Genomic DNA, 17,886 nt, shown 5'->3' on the forward strand with positions numbered 1-17,886 from the left:
AGCAATGGGCACAAACTGAAACACAGGAGGTGCCCTCTGAACATCAGGAAACACTTTTTTACTGTGACAGTGACTGAGCACTGGAGCAGGTTACCCAGAGAGATTGTGGAGTCTCCCTCCTTGGAGATATTCAAAAGCCATCTGGACATGTTCCTGGGCAACCATCTTTAGGTGGCCCTGCTTGAGCAGGGGGTTGGACAAGATGACCTCCATAGGTCCCTTCCAACCTCAACCATTCTGCTATTTTGTAAAAAATGAAAACCTTGCTGCCAACACTACACACACAGCCAATTGTTGACCTGCAGGATCCATCCACTCATCCTCAAGCTCTTTCCCCTCACCAGTAAGATAAAGAAGAAGATCACCAAGGCCCCTATGTCCTTGACCATTACCCCCAGAGTCATAGAGCCACACGTGACACTTTCCAGGTAGGTCTTCCTTAGCAGTATCATTGGTGTCCACATGGAAAAGCAGCAGAGATTAATAGCCTGAGGGCCAGAGAAGCTTTAGCAGGTTTTCAGTGGTGTACCACATCCAAGCCCCTAGCAAGCAAACCTCTCTAAACAATTGGTCAGTTCAGTACATGGGAGTCTCCATCCCCTTCAGCAGTGAGTTATTCACTACTGCATGACTCAGGTTCCACCAGGATGGATGCTTTGTTTGACAGACCTCCCAGCTCCTCATCTGCTATGAAGCCACTGATTCTATTTTGCAATTGCAGATCTTCAGGTGGAGAAGGAGCCTTCCTCCTGGTGCCAGAAGTCACAAGTTTCCACCCTCCACCATCATGGGAGTCTCCACTTCCCAACCGAATAAGCACAAACTGCTCCTGCTCTTCCTTCAGTATAGTTGGAGGTTCGGGCTCTTGAAGCTACAGAATTTCAGAGGAGAACCAGATTGTAACCAGGGAGCTAGAATCAGTTAACCATAAACATGAACAATGCTGCTATGTCCCTTGTACAGCCCTACCCATCTGGACATTAGGTCTGGGAACAGAGGGTCTAGTCTCTAGGTAACCATTAATGTTAAACAATAGTAGTGAAGGGGATTTTTAATAGAAATAGCATTACCTAATAGTTGCAGGTGCATTTATAGTACCTATCTATTGTGTAAATTAACTGAAGCAGAGAGTCTTGCATCTCCATACAGAGGGGTTAGTTTTTGATAGAGGCTGGAAGTCGCCTAGAACCGGTCAAGACGACCCTACTGTGTGGATGGGAGCCAGAAGAGAACTGAGTTTGCGCAGAAACAAAGGTCAATGAGCAAACACTGTGATGAAGAGGATGAGCCTTCATCTTAGGACCCCCGACAACCACCACTAGGAGGCACTGCACAAGCGCAGCTGGGAGGAGTCTATGGAAATTACTTCTTGGAACTGATTTTAATATGGAAATTACTTCTTGGAATTTATTTTAATATAAGAGGGATAAGTTATGCACATGTATAGGTGGATTGGGAAACCTAATGAATATGTATATTTTTGATCTATATAAACTGCATGGAAAAGGTATGAGGTATGCACGTTCAGTGGAATTATCCCCCGTGCATCCAGCACTGCAATGAAGAATGCCTGCCTTTTAACACTACATTGGTGTTACAAGATTTTATTCCTGGATTTTCAGCGACGAGTTGATCTCTTTCTCAGCATCTCTGATGCTGTGCAGTCTGCTGACCTCCTCCCATAGCTCCTTTACTTGGCAACACAGATCCTCAACAAGCACACACCACCTGTAGACTCTAAGACTATGCTCTGCTGCCCCAGCATCAGCAAAACCCCAGGCCCATCCTACAGTCTGAGATGTACAGAACTGTATCCTCTTTCTGGAGCTCCATCTAGGCCAAGGCCTCTGACATTCCAGGGACAGTTGCTCTAACAGCTGCTGGGGACCATGTCTTACAACAGGTCCCCACCATTGCTGAGGCTACAGACACTGTCTTGAGTAGAGTTACTAAACCCCACTTTCTACAAATTGCTGACTCTGTTCATTGTGGTCTAGGTTGGCACTTATATAGGCCACTCCCTAGTATTTGCTGAAAGGGTGCTTGACTGTCCCTAATCAGGAGTCAGCTGGAACAAAAGCTCAATGCCCTCTTTAATCAAGAACAGCTGTTAGAACTGCTGGAGCCTGCTAGAAATCAGAGTCTCCTGTAGCTAGGAAGATCCAGTTAAGGAGCACTTAAGCCTTTTAGATGTACACAAGCCCATGGGACCAGGTGGGATACATCCAAGGGTGCTGAACGAGCTGATTGATGTCATTGCAAGGCAGCTCTCTATCATTCTCAAAAGGTCACAGCAACCAGGGGAAGTTAAGGATGACTGGAAAGAGTGATATCACACCCATCTTCAAGGACAAAAAGGAGGATACCAGAAACTACAAGCTAGTCAGCCTCACCTCAATTCCTAGAAAGGTTATGGAACAAATTCTCCTGGAAGCAATTTATAAATACATGAAGGATAAGAAGATGATTGGGAGCAGCCAGCGGATTTACCAAGGACAAATCATGCATGACCAAACTCACTGCTTTCTATGATGAAGTGATTGGCATTGTAGACAACAGGAGGCAGTGGATGCCTTTGACACAGTCTCCCATAATCTCCTTATCACCAAATTGTTGAGATATGGGCTGGATAAGTGAACAATAAGGTGGGTGGAAAATCATCTGGAGTTCTGGGCTCAAGGAGTTGTGATCTGTGGCGCGAAGTCCAGCTGTGGGCCAGTAACTAGTGGGGTCTCTCAGGGATCAGTACTGGGACCAACACTGTTTAAGGTCTTCGTTAATGACCTGGATGACAGGACAAAATGCATTTTCAGCAAGTTTGTAGATGACGCCAAATGGGGGGGGGGGGCACTCAATATGCTGGAGATCAGAGGGACCTGGAAAGGCCAGCAAAATGGACTGATGGGATCATCATGAAGTTTAACATGGATAAATGCCAAGTCTTGTATGTGGGATGGAATAACTATGCAACAGTATAGACTGGGGGGCTGACTGTCTACAAAGCAACTTTGCAGAGAAGAACCTGGGGGTCCTGGTGGAAAGCCAGTTGAATATGAGCCAGCAGCATTTTGGCTCTTTGTTAGATTTGTGTGTCTATCACTGTACTTTCTTCTTTCCATCCACTGGTCCTTGCAGCAAAGAAGGACAAATGCATCCTGGGTTATATTACCATGAGTGTAGCCAGCAGGTTGAGGGAAGTGATCCTTACCCTCTATTTAGCGCAGGTGAGTGTATCTGGAATCCTGTGTCCAGTTTGGGGCTCCCCGGTACAAGAGAGACATGGATATACTGGAGCAAGTCCAGCAGAGGACCACCAAGGTGGTCAGGGGGTTGGAGAACATGACATATGAGGAGAGGCTGAGATAACAGAGGTGCACAGCAATAGGACAGGAGGCAACGAATGCAAGTTATAATATGGGAAGTTCTGATTAGATATTAGGAAAATACTTTTTTCCATGAGGGGGGTCGAATACAGGAACAGGTTTCCCAGAAAGGGTGTGGAACCTCTGTCCTTGGAGGTGTACATGACTCAATGGGACAAGTCCCTGAGCAACCTGATCCAATTAGACCTGCTTTGAGCAGAGGGTTGAACTAGATCACCTCTGGAGGTCCCTTACAACCTAAATTTTTTCTGTGGTAAATTATCAACCATACTAAAATACAGTTTACTGGTGGATGAAATAGCACTACAAGTTATGTTGTGTCAGCCAGCTCCTCCTTCCATCTTCTTTTAAGGTACTATCTACAAATGAATTCGTCAGCAGTTATATCAGGAAAATCATATAGGCATCATGTCCTATATGGAGACAACTTTTCTGGGCTGTTTATCAGGTCAGTGTTTTTTTTGTTTTGCTTTTTGAAGTTCTTTTTCCCAGACACCCAAGCATTTTGGCTCTTTGTTAGATCTGTATGTCTGCCACCATACTTTCTTCTTTCAACCCACTGGTTCTTGGCTCTTGGCTTTCCAGTCACTTCCACCAGCTCTTTATCTAAGACCCTTTCCTGCTTACTGGATCACAGTCCCAGTCTTCTTAACCAGCCAACTCATGTTTTCCTTTTCTCCTTCACTGATTGGCCCTAGTTGCTGTTTTAATGTGTAAATGATCTCTTGGGAGGGCTTGAGGGTTATGTCAGAATCAGGCTAGCACATGACCATAAAAGGAGAATGAAAGAATATCCATGTTAATAGTCACAGAACTTTTTCCATTCCCACCACAGGTTTAGTACTTGCTCCTTTCTCTGTTTTAATAGGATAGCTTCCTTCAACCATATATCCTAGGCCCTCTATATGGAATAGAATAGACTCTTTGTTCATAGATTAGGTAATAGAACCCAGAGTTAACAGCAGAAGCAGCAGCTGCAAGGAGATGCCCCATTTAGGACTTCCTGGAGCACATCCATTGGTCTTTGGAGCGTTTAACATGTAAATAGGGTAAACTAAACATAATCCTCTGCTTAATATATTTGAGCTATAAACTCAGGCAAAATTTCATGAACTGCAATAAACCACACACTTCCAACATCAATGCTCATTTTCAAGTCCATAATTGAAAGAGCAAAAGTACTAGATCCTTTAAAAGAAAAACTTATACAAGCGTGAATGAAGAAATAGGTTTTCTTTTGTCTCAACAGTTCAGTGTCTTTGGCTGACATTTTTCAAAAACAAGTTAGCCCGATAAGGCATTCTACATAGAAATTTTCAATCTTTGATTACTGTTTAACAATGTTATAAGTGACTTTCAGTTTTTACAGTATCTTAAACAAGGACGCATTGGTCATTCTTAATAATAAGCACATCTTAACAGACCCATTTAGGATAGAAGATTGATTAGATATTATAAGAGCAAAGAAAATCAGGCAACAAGAGAGTATGTGGGAAAAGGTTAACTGAAGAATGAATTTGGCAAAATATGCCAGTGGAGAGGATGCTGCAAGTGTTAACATCAGTCTCTGAACAAGTGTTGTTGACTCTTTTGTGTCAATGCCAGATTATCATCAACAAATACATATTTGCTGGCACCAAACACGTTTTCTACATGCCTTTTGCTTCTTTCTTAACCTTCTAACACATCAGAAGTGTCAAGGGGATATATTTAGAGGTAACTGGAAAAGGAGGGAGGGAAGGTCCTCCCTGAGCAACTCTGAAGTTAGCCCTACTCTGAGTGTGTGTGGGGGTTGTACCATATAACCTCCAGAGGTCTCTTTTGACCTAAATTATTCTATGATTTTAAGTTTGCACATGGGAGAAAGGAACTTGATGGCAGAAAAGCGTGTATATTGAAGCAAGAAAAGCATGGGAAATAGAAGAGTCTAAGAGAGAAGCAAAAGGACATATTCTCATTCTTCTCCCTTCTTTCCTTTGGAAAAAAAATTAAGTATGTATCTCATTGCACTAAACACATTAAAGCAATTACATAATTATTTTCTGTAAGTAATGACTGCAGCTGCTTCAGCAATTTAGGAAATTGCTAGTAGAATTTCAACTAGAAGAATAGGAGGCCCACATGAAGACTTCTCTATTACACAGATGATCATATTATGACAAATTTAGATAATCCTTCCTATCAGCATAACTTAAAACTTGTCCATAAACTGAAGTTTTTTTCCCCAAACAACAAAATGCTGCATATATAGCTTCACATTATGTCCAACTGTAACAATTACCTGAATTCATTTTAGACGAATTCGTGATGTTAATTCAACTTCTTTTCACCCAAATAATGATTTAAAATGAGAAAAAATAAAGTTTTTGTTCAAACATTTTTCTTTGCTACTTAAAATACAGTAGCCCATATGATGTCATTATAGAATGTGCATTTAACTTCATATTTTAGTAAACATTCTAATTTTGATCAATAACCAACTTACATAGTTCCATTTGTGTAGACTGTATCACTTCCTTCCACATACTGAACCTGGGCTGGGTAGGCATGCTGTACCTGTTGCACAGTCTGTACTTGCTGTACCTGTAAACAAGAACACCAGAAATATAGGATAGTTTACCTTATAAAAACAATGACTAGTGCTTCAGCGCGCCTAATGTTTTTAAACAATGTTCTCAGTCATGGGACATCCCTGTTCTCACAATTACTAAATAACACAGAATGTAATATTGTGCTGCAAGTCTTTAATACGCTAAGTGGAGTACTAACATTGGAGATGCATGCCCTTGAGAGTATGGGTATTTTCAATGACAAAGACAGAACCATCTGAAAAGTACAAGAACTATATGCTTCACACCAAGCTTAGGAACTATATTTAGTAAGGAAGAAAACTTCATTTGGTCATCTATATGCTGCTTTTCTGGTTTTGTTTGTTTTTTTTTAACTCCCATTTAACTCTATACAACACAAGCCTCTAAAGCACAACTTACACATGCTGTTAATAGGCAACCTTTGACCTGTCAGAGTAGGTCCTAAAAAAATTCAGTGTAATCCTAGAAGAGTCTGGTTCTCATGCATGTGATGCATCATCTATGCTCTTTAAGAACATCTTAGAATAAATTCATCATCCTCACTACATTCTATGAAATTCCTATTCCTACTTTTCCACTGTTAACTCATATACTTTGAAATGAGATTCTTAACTTCATTGTTAACCTAATGTACTGGTTTTGGCTGGGATAGAGTTAAATTTCTTCCTAGTAGCTTGTATGGGCCTATGTTTTGGATTTGTGCTGGAAACAGTGTTGATAATACAGGGATGTTTTGGTTATTGCTGAGCAGTGCTTACACAGAGTCAAGGCTTTTTCTGCTTCTCACATCGCCCCACCAGCGAGTAGGCTGGGGGTGCACAAGAAGTTGGAGACACAGGCAGGACAGCTGACCCCAACTAACCAAAGGGATATTCCATATCATATGATGTCATGCTCAGCAATAAAACTAGGGAGAAGGTTAGTGGGGGGGCCACTGCTCAGGGACTGGCTGGGAATTGGTTGGCTGGTGGTGAGCAATTGTTTTCATTTGCATCATATGTCTTTCTTGGGTTTTATTTTTCTCTCTCTCTCTGTTATTTTTTTCCTCTTTTCCTTATAATTTTTTATTATTATTACTTTTTCATTATTAAACTTTTAAACAACCCACGAGTTTTCTCACTTTTTCCCTTCTGATTCTCTCCCCCATCCCACTGGTGGGGGGGGGAGTGAGTGAGCGGCTGTGTGTTGCTTAGTTGCCATCTGGGTTTAAACCACAACACCTAAGGAAAAATTTATATGAAAACCTTAAGTCTGAAAAAAACCCCCACATTACTTTGAATGAGACTGTTCAAGTGTGACAGAAAAACATGTTTCTGTCAGTCAGCAGTAATGAGATGTACTCTTTTTGATGGTTAAATAGAAAAATCAGCAGTTTGCTGATTTCCCATGTGAACCATTACATAAATTGACATTGGCCTGCCATCCCTTAGCAGTGTTTCTGAACTATAATTTCCCAAATTCAAAAAATACATCTCTTATCATTAAGGCAAGAATAAACTATGTACAGAATTTTGATTTTAGATAGAAGTGTTTGCATTAAAAGTACTAATAAGGTTAAGAGAAAAATACCAGGGTAACATAAGTAAGGATTCACAAACCCCATTTAAAATAAAAAAATATAATCAAGTGCAGTATCTAAAAAAAAAAAAACCAAAAAAAAACCCCAACCCAAAAAAAACAACAACAAAAATAAATCAAAAAAAACCAAAAAAGTTGGATATTCAAAGCTTTCTGTTCTGTTTAAAAAAAATAAAAAATCATCTTAATTCATTAATTGTCTGGAATAGTTTTGGAAAGCAGCGCATGCTGTAATGTGGATGTTTAGATAAATGACCGATATGAGTTCATGACTTTTTCATATGTCTATTTTTATGTTGATTTTGCATTAAGCTCCAATTTCTATTAGCAAAAGTGTGTATGTCCAGTTTAATGACACAATTATTTGTGAATGCTATGGTCATAGTCTATGCTGAATAGAAAGATTTGGTTTGTGTAACTTTTGATGCATGGCTACACCTTCTAAAATTGATTAGACACTTGGTTTTTTTTTTTTACTCTTCGAATTCTTCTGTATTGCATGACATAAACCATAAGGTCAGTGAGATTAATTTAAAATCCTTGTAAGCTTGCTACCTCATGCTTAAGAGTGCATGTTAAAACAGGAATGATACATAAGTGGAAAATCATATTTTAGGAAACATAAGACTAAGAAAAATTCTACAGGATGTTAAATGGCATTTAATTATGCTCCTCACTTTTTGGCCTTATTTTTGCTACTTTTTACTTACACATGTATAGGTCTCTCCCTTCACCATTCAAGGTGCCAAAAATGACGATTGCTGTGTTGCTTGAAAACACCTGTGAAATCTCTGCCACTACACTCAGAAAGGAATCTTAGTTTTTCATTAAGGAAACTTTTTTTTTCTTCATTTGGAGACTTTCATGAAAACCATAGTTATATTGTCAGTGTGCAAAGAAAAGATTTATTTTAGCAGAAAATAATTTAGACATTAAGAAATTATTCCCCCCATAACTACAGGAAAATTTTTTTTTTAATTATTTCTTCTGATTTTTTCATCTTTACCTAATGTAGTCTGCTCCTAAAGCATGAGTACATAAATTCAAATTTAATCAAATATATACTATATACAGTTAATTTTTCAAAGCAAAACCACTCTTCATAAAAAAGATTGTTTTAATGCCTGATAGCCCTTTCTTTTCCTACAGTGGAAAAGCACCTATCTTACCCACATTCTTCATCACATTTCCTAGTGGTATACTAGATTCACATCTTTATTCTTCCTTTTCCTTACCCTACACATTCAATTCCTTTAAAATTCCCGACCTTTTCTCAACACTTTCATCATCTATCCTTTTCTCTCTAAACCAGTATCTCCTTCATATCCTGTCTCAATCACTGCAGAATCATCTGCATCAGCTTTCACAACATATGCATCACCTCTTCTATCTATACAAAATATTGCAGCAAACTCCTCTTCCTTGGCCAGGCTAATCCACTAACTTTCCTTTCTGAAACCTTACATGACTTCTACTTTCAAAATAAGTCTCAACTGAAAAAGTACAATCCAATATAATCACAAAATAGTCCAAAATACAGGTGAAATATTCAGTGAAACAATTATTGGAAATAGTAGCATTGAAAGATAAATAATATCTTACTGAAAATATATGCTGATATAAACTATATCTAGTTTTTAAAAGTTTTAATCAAAGCTTAAAAAGAGTTAACCACACTAAGCCTCCTACAAAGCTTCATTTACAAAGTTAGTTAGCTTGACCAACCTGATCTCCTTCTATGACCATGTGAACCACCTAGTGGATGAGGGAAAGGCTGTGGATGTTGTCTACCTGGACTTTAGTAAGGCCTTTGACACTGTTCCCCACAGCATCCTCCTGGAGAAACTAGCTGCCCATGGTTTGGATGGGTGTACTCTTCACTGGATAAAGAACTGGCTAAATGGTCGAGCCCAGAGAGTGGTGGTGAATGGAGTTAAATCCAGCTGGCAGCCGGTCACGAGTGGTGTCCCCCAGGGGTCAGTTTTGGGGCCAGTCTTGTCTAACATCTTTATCAATGATCTGGATGAGGGGATTGAGTGCTCCCTCAGTAAGTTTGCAGATGACACCAAGCTGGGCGGGAGTGTCGATCTGCTCGCGGGTAGGAAGGCTCTGCAGAGGGATCTGGACAGACTGGATCGATAGGCTGAGGCCAACTGTATTGAGGTTCAACAAGGCCAAGTGCCGGGTCCTGCACTTTCAACGACGGTTGGACTTGATGATCTTAGAGGTCTTTTCTAACCTATGATTCTATGTAAGAAAGACCTTATCCTAATGTGCCCTGATAGGATGCACCCATGAGTGCTGAGAGAGCTGGCTGATGTCATTGTGAGGCCACTCTCAATAATCTTTGAATGATCATGGCGATTAGGAGAGGTGCCAGAGGCCTGGTAATGCAAAAATCCCTCCCATCTTCAAGAAGGAGGACCAGGGAACTACATGCCGGTCAGCTTCACCTCAGTCCCTGGGAAGGTGATGGAGCAAATAATCCTGGGAACCATTTCCCAGCACATGAATGACAAGAAAATAATCAGGAGTAGTCAGCACGGATTCACCAAGGGAAAGTCATGCTAGACAAACTTAACAACCTTCTACAATGAAATAACTGGTCTGGTAGACCAGGGGAGAGCAGTGGATATAGTCTACCTAGACTTCAGAAGGCCTTTGACACTCTCCCACATAAGGTCCTCATAGAGAAGCTGATGATGTATGGGCTGGATGAACAGACAGTGAGGTGGACTGAAAACTGTCTGAATGGCTGGGCCCAGAGGGTGGTGATCAGCAGCACAAAGTCTAGTTGACCAAGAGAGCTGGAGTTGTTTAGCTCAGATGCTCAGTGGGGAATCTCATTATGTGTACAAATACCTGAAGCGAAGGTGCAAAGAAGATGGAGCCAGGCTCTTTTCAGTGGTGCCCAATGACAGAACAAGAGGCAATGGGCACAAACTGAAACATAGGAGTTGCCCTCTGAACATCAGGAAACATTTTTTTATTATGACAGTGACTGAGCACTAGAGGAGGTTACCCAGAGAGATTGTGGATTCTCCCCCCTTGGAGATACTCAAAAGCTCTCTTGACATGTTATTAGACAATCAGCTCTAGGTGACCCTGCTTGGGCAGGGGGGATAACCTCCAGAGGTCCCTTTCAACCTTGACCATTCTCTGAGTCTGTAATAAAGATTTAAGTTGAAAGAGAGAGATCTATATAAAAGTCCTAATTCAGCAAAAGCCTTTCAGCGGCACAAAGTCTAGTTGAAGGCCAGTGACTAGTGGTGTATCCCAGGGGCCAAAACCAGGTCCAGTCTTGTTCAACATCTTCATCAATGGTCTAGATGATGGGGCAGAGTGTACCCCCAGCCATTTGCTGATGACACCAAACTGGGAAGAGTGGCTGATACATCACAGGGTTGTACTGCGGTCCAGAAATGGGCTGACAGGAACCTCATGAAATTCAAAAAGCGGAAGCACCAAGTCCTGCACCTGGGGAATAATAACCGCATGCAACAGTACAGGCTGGGAGCCGACCAGCTGGAAAGCAGATTTGCAGAAAATGACCTGGGAGTCCTACTACCTGCAATATGGAGGAAAGTATCATTTCAAGGTTAAAGGCATCACTCTAAATGCAACAAACAGAGAAAAGAACAATAAAAGAACAATTTTGAGGCACTGAGGGATCTTAGGTTGGATTACAGCACAACTCCAGACAGTGATGACCTTAAAGACTGTGACAGAGCAGTGCTCTATCATCAGGAATAAGCAGAAATGGGCAATAGAAACCAGGCCCTTCCAGAAGACGCATAAGGTGATTTACAACAAAATGTACTGGCTAAAAATTTTAACAGCCTCTCCTATGGATTTTGATCATGGGCATGCACTAGAAGCACCCCTTTTCTGCTGTTCTGGCAGGGCCATTGAGAGAGATATCAACAGGCTGTAGAAATGAGCTGACAGGAACCTCATGTACTTCAACGAGGAGAAGTGCCAAGTCCTGCCCCTGGGGAGGAACAACCCCATGCACTGGTCCATGCCGGGGGGGGGGGGGGGGCGGCAGCCAGTTGGAAAGCAGCTTTGCAGAAAAGGACCTGGGGGTCATGGTGGACACCAAGTTGAACATGAGCCCACAGTGTGCCCTTGCCGCAAAGAGGGCTAATGGTATCCTGGGTTGCATTAGGCAAAGTACTGCCAGTAGGTCCAGGTAAGTGATCCTTCCCCTTTATTCAGCACCAGTTGAGTCCTGTGTACCTGGAGTCCTGTGTCCAGTTCTGGGCTCCTAGCTGAGAGAGCTGGAACTGTTTAGCCTAGAGAAGAGGACGCTTGGGGCGGGGGAGTATCTTATCAATGTATATAAATACCTGAAGGGAAGGTGCATAGAAGATAGAGCCAGGCTCTTTTCAGCGGTGCCTAGTGACAGGACAAGTAGCAATGGGCACAAACTGAAACACAGGAGGTGCCCTCTGAACATCAGGAAACACTTTTTTACTGTGACAGTGACTGAGCACTGGAGCAGGTTACCCAGAGAGATTGTGGAGTCTCCCTCCTTGGAGATATTCAAAAGCCATCTGGACATGTTCCTGGGCAACCATCTTTAGGTGGCCCTGCTTGAGCAGGGGGTTGGACAAGATGACCTCCATAGGTCCCTTCCAACCTCAACCATTCTGCGATTTTGCGATTCTGTGATTTCAGCCAATTATTAACTTAGTAGGGATGAACTTTGAGCAAGTACACAAAGACAATCGTTTAAATTCATGTTAAGTGCCCAATACTTCAATGTTTTGCTGAAATGTGGGGATTGGAGGTTTTTTTGGGGGATGTGGGTGTGGGGTATGTTTACAAAAAAAAAGCAAGTGTATTCTGAGGTACATTATAAGTAGAAGTGATATTAATGCAATTATGAGACATTATGAATTGAGTCTGAATACCAGGAAAAATTATTAGTAAAATGTATGAGGCAGTTAAACAGCATTGCAAAGAACATGCAGAAAAATTCATCACCTTAAATTTTAAAACTAAACAAAATGCTAGAAATTTTAATTTAGACAACAGCAATTCACTAGCACAGAAACAGACTTTAACAAGTTATTACCAGTTTTAATATTGTTGATTTTGAAACAGTAAAGCCAACTTATGTTGAGAAAGAACATCAGCTTTCACCCAAAGAACCTTAAACACTGACAGCTGAATGGAGGGGAAGTGGAGAGGGAGGTGCTGATCTCTTCTCCCTGGTATCCAGTGATAGGATGCATGGGAATGGTTCAAAGCTGCACCAGGGGAGGTTCAGACTAGATATTAGGAAACATTTCTTTACTGAGAGGGTTGTCAAACAGTGAAACAGGCTTCGTAGAGAAGTGGTCAATGCTCCATGCCTGTCAGTGTTTAAGAGGCATTTGGACAATGCCCTTAACAACATGTTTTAACTTTTGGTCAGCCCTGAATTGGTCAGGCAGTTGGACTAGATGATCATTGTAGGTCCCTTCCAACTGGAACAAATAATTTTTTTTTAAAAAAAAAAAGCTAAATTACACATACTGAAGAAGACTTTGACAAAAGTCATGGCATTTCACATTCAGTTCCTGTTTTCCAACTCCACTTCCCTCCTCAGTCTCCCCATGCACCACTCTCTCTACTGTTGGTGGGGCTGCATAGGTGATAAATCATGTCACAGAAGTGTGTGCTGAGCTGGCTGCTTCAGAAGCCCCTTTAATTCTCTGGCAACTCCAAATATATGCATTATATATGGTTTTACTTCAAATATCTTTCTGCAGTTGTGCAAGGACCTGCAGGGAGTCCAGCTTAGAAGTACAAAATGACATTGCTTTTGTATTTTACATCTATATTTATTTATTTCAAAAATTCCATATTCCTTATCAACCTTTCAAAGGAATAAATGTGAATATTCAATAACTTAAATGAATGTATTTTTTTATAAGATATTGCACACATTTCATAGTAATCTACTTTTACAATCATGCATATGTATTTCTGGTGGTTGCCAGATATTCTAGTTCAAGAAATAAACCCTGAAAAACTTATGTCTGCTTATGTAGCTATTTTAGTCCAGCAAAATAAAATTGAATGAAACAGTGAAGAAGAGTTGCTTTTGCAGCCTTGTACAAAATCAGTTTGTCACTACACCTGTTGAAATGCATCATTCTGTCTTGCCAGGTTTTTTTGTTTTCCCAAAATTAACAAACACCTACCTGTTGCTGAACCGGTACCTGCTGTACTACCTGTGTGGGCACTGCTGCCTGGCCAGCCACAGATGCCTGTAAAGTCACAGTCGAACCTGTGTCCGACCCAGTCTCTGATGTCTGCATCGTGGTCTCTGAATAAAATTAAAATGTAAAATTAAAAGTTCAGCACAAACTTCTTCGCTTTTTGTCACTTATTCAGATCTTAAAAGAAGACTATTTATGCAAAATCCAATCTGGGGATTAGCTAAAGATTGTTTCACGTACTATTACATGAATACATGGAGCTACTTAATTTATTTTTCCTTTTTTTAAAATGCTGCTTTGGCCTAAAATATTAGAAAATTCATATTATATATTATTGCTTTGTCTAAGGTCTGCTTAGAGCTTGCAGCACATCAAGAAGAGAATACTATAAGCTTTGGACTTGATGAATTTTTTTCTAACAGTTTAGTCTGCTTTGTTTATCAAGTCAGAAGCAAAGTGCACACAAACCACTTACTGCTTTGAGGTAAAGAACTTCTAGAAAAAAATCCATTCACAGGCCTGATTCTTCTCTAACTACACTTGTATACGTTAGCTGCAACTATTGTCAAATTTTGAGAGAAGACTGAAAACCTTATACCATATTAAGACAACACACTTTAAGCTACCTATATGCACAAAAACAATTAATTGTAGAAGCTGCACATATAAATCTTTACTTCTTAATTAAGCATGCCTTCACAAAAAGACTTGCAATACTCAATGCAATTAAGCTGAACACCGGAAGAATTTCATACCAACTCATCACAATTCTAAAGAACTAAAAGAGTAATTTCTATAGTAATCACAATACAAGTAAATTACAGTACCTCCAATATTGTCAGCTTTCAGAAAGAACTAACATACACTGAATAAAGTGTAATGTAAGAACACAATGAGTAAAATATGCAATACCAGAAAGAAATTTCTCTCTTCATTTTCTTCCCTGAAACGGTTCACATCCTTATGTACTGAAATATTCAAAGTTTTCTCTTACCTTACTTGCACTCAAAATATCTTATTTAATAATGTAAATGAACAGAAACTTTTCTCACTTATTTATGTGACTTCAGGAACAACTCATAAAAACCAGAAATAAGTCAAAGTCCTCCCATCAGCTTGTAAATGACTACCCATTCTTCAAAGATGTTCTTCCTCTGGTTTACTGAGTTGCACTATAAATTCTTCATATTCAAATGCCGAGTTAAAGCTCTAGCAGGTGATACAATGAGGGGCTGCAACCTGAAAAGAAGACCCTGAAAAGCATTTTAAAGGTCATAGTGAAAAAGTGATTCAAGTAAACTTGCTTTAGCAGAAAGTATTAATGTAAGCACTGGAGTTATAAACAGGGATTTTACCCCTATTAAAATAGTGAGGGACACACTAGAAAAGTAATGAGGTTGTGGCACTGACATTTTTAAGAGGACTATTCAAAATCTGAATAGAGCACGGAAATGGTCCAACAACGGAGGAAAATGCCTTACAAAGAAAACCTATTTAGAGTATCAGAAAGAAGAGTGAGGATGACGTACATACTAAGAATCAGAGAATTCCTCAATTTTGCACAGAATCACAGAATCATTTATGTTGGAAGGGACCTCTTGAGATCATCTAGTCCAACCCCCCTGCTCAAAACAGGGTCACCTAGAGCAAGTTGCTCAGGGCCATGTCCAGTTGGGTCCTCAATATCTCCAACAATATAGACTGCACATCATCTTTGGTACAGTCCTTGACTAACCTCACAGTAAAAAAGTGTCTTCGAGTGTTCAGACGGAATTTCCTGCTTTTTTCCATTTGTGCCCGTTGCCTCTTGTCCTGTCAATGAGCACCACTGAGAAGAGTCTTGCTCCCTCATTTTCACTCCCTCCCATCAGGTATTTATACACAATGATAAGATCCTCCCTGACCCTTCTCTTCTCCAGGCTGAATAGTCCCAGCTCTCTCAGCCTCTCCTCATATGGCAGATGCTCCAGTCCCTTAATCATCTTTGTAGCCCTTTGCTGGACTTGCTCCAGTATGTCCATGTGTCTCTTGCACTGGGGAGCCCAGAACTGAATACGGTACTCCAGATGCGGCCTCACTAGCACTGAGTAGAGAGGAAGGATCTACCTCAACTCGCTAGCAATGCTCTTCCTAATGCAGCCAGGGATACTGTTGGCCTTTTTTGCCACAAGGCTGCATTGCTGGCTCACATTCAGCTTCTTGTCCACCAGGACATCCATTTCCTTCTCTGTAAAGCTACTTTCTAGTAGTCAGCCTGCAGCCTGTACTGGTGAAAAAAGGGGTTAAAAGGGATTTTAGTAGAAGTAGCATTATCTAATAGTTGCAGTGCATTTAAAGAGAACTGATAGTGCCTATCTATTGTCTAAATTAAATGAAGCAGAGAGTCTTGCATCTCCATACAAAGGGGTTAGTTCCTGATAGGGGCTGGGAGTCGCCTAGAACCGGTTAAGACCGACCCTGCTGTATGGATGGGAGCCAGGAGAGAACTGAGTTTGTGCAGAAACAAAGGTCAATCAGTGAACACCGTGATGAAGAGGATGGGCCTTCATCTTGGGACCCCCGACGACCACCACCAGAAGGCACTGCACAAGTGCAGCTGGGAGGAGTCTATGGAAATGACTTCTTGGAACTGATTTTAATATGGAAATTACTTCTTGGAACTAATTTTGATATGAAACAGGAATAGGTTATGTATATGTATAGGCATATTGGGAAATCTAATGCATATGTAATACTTGATTGTATAAGTTGAAGAGACAAGTTGCTGCTCGGCGCGCACAACTGGTGGGACTACCCCCCCGTGCCACCCGGCACTGAATAAACATACCTACTTTACAATATTACAGATTGTGGAGTCTGTTTTCCGCACGTCAGTTTTGGCGAGCCAGGCAGGAGATCTCTACTCGACCGTGGGAGCAACTGCGGGGCACGCGCTCCTAGGAGTGCCCCGGGCACTTTCCTCAGAGGAGCCTCTGCTGCCGGCCGCTCACCCAGAGAGCAGACAACAACCTCCTGAAGCCGCGGATATAAACGGTATGTTTTGTAGGGAAGGGCCTGTAAGTCGTACACATGGCCGGGGCTGCTGGTAAATCGCACTGAGGTGTCTGGCATGCAGCATAGTCCCCGTGGGGAAAGGGTGCCCTGGTAAGGAAGGGGGGGTTTGCTGACCTATAGAGCGGCCGCTAGCGATCTTGAGGGTAGATCGAGCAAACCCGAGGTTACCGCTGCATCCCAGTGTCAGGAGGCAGGATGGACCTGCTAATGATTGGTATATAAAAAGCAGGAGAAGAGTAAGCGAACCTCCACGCAATTGCGTTTGGGTGGTTTTTGTATGAATGCTAACTGTAACTGTGTTTGGGTGGTTTTTGTATGCATGTTAACTGAAGTGATAATGTTATAATTTGAATACCCGGGGATTTTATGTTAAAAGTTTTATCTTTGTGTGTGTGTATGTGTGGTTGAGACACAGCATTGCGGTGAAGTGAGGGGGAGTCCCGATCTGCGGTCCCGTATCTCCGCGAGGAGCACGGCCAGAGATGGACAAAGCGCTTGGAACAATTATAAAGCTTGTAAATCTTTTAACATGCAAATTGGGCTGCGGTAGTGCCTAACCACTCTCCTAAGTGATGGGGAACGGGAACTGGTTAATTATTAAAGTGGCAGAGCAAAGGAAATCACTCCTTAGGTGGTTTGGGCTCGAACCTTGGGAGTATTTGGATGAGGGGGGGGGACTGGATACAAAGAGGAGAAGAGAGATTTTATTTGAAAGGGGCATATGTGACTCCCGCAGGGTGGAAAGTAGCCTTAGATTGGGAACAACCTCCAGAAATCCTTATAAGTCCTGGGGTTGGTGGGCAAGCAGGAATAATTCCCTGCTTCGCATGTGGGCTAGCTCCTAGATTATATAAAAATTGGCACCAAGCTTGGGTCCTGTTGAAGTGTAAACCTTGTGATAAAAAGTGGTACTGTGTATCTAGCAGGCGAAGAGCGCAGTGTCCTAAGTGCCTTCCCCGGACCCCATGGTTTTATAGTTGGGAAAGAACTCACAAAGAAATTGAGGTAGTGAAGCTGGTGTCTGGAAGGGAAAATTTAATTCCGGAAATTTGGGATGTGTGGGAGAAA

General features: G+C 41.4%; 1 protein-coding gene across 4 annotated transcripts in view; it reads right to left on the minus strand.

The window, feature by feature from the left end:
• LOC142358782 (transcription factor RFX3-like) overlaps positions 1–17,886 on the minus strand; it is a 177,883-nt gene that overhangs the window by 112,151 nt on the left and 47,846 nt on the right. For all 4 annotated transcript variants that reach the window (XR_012766501.1, XR_012766500.1, XM_075446520.1 and 1 more), the window contains exons 2-3: positions 13,747–13,871; positions 5,869–5,966 (exon numbers count right to left, since the gene is read on the minus strand). Coding sequence is in view for 2 of the 4 variants with exons in the window: in XM_075446520.1 (XP_075302635.1) it covers positions 5,869–5,966; positions 13,747–13,863 (215 nt within the window). In the remaining 2 variants the exon portion in view is untranslated. The remainder of the gene's footprint in view (positions 1–5,868; positions 5,967–13,746; positions 13,872–17,886) is intronic.

The sequence above is a fragment of the Opisthocomus hoazin genome, chromosome W (genome assembly GCF_030867145.1).
Source record: "Opisthocomus hoazin isolate bOpiHoa1 chromosome W, bOpiHoa1.hap1, whole genome shotgun sequence".
NCBI lineage: Eukaryota > Metazoa > Chordata > Aves > Opisthocomiformes > Opisthocomidae > Opisthocomus > Opisthocomus hoazin.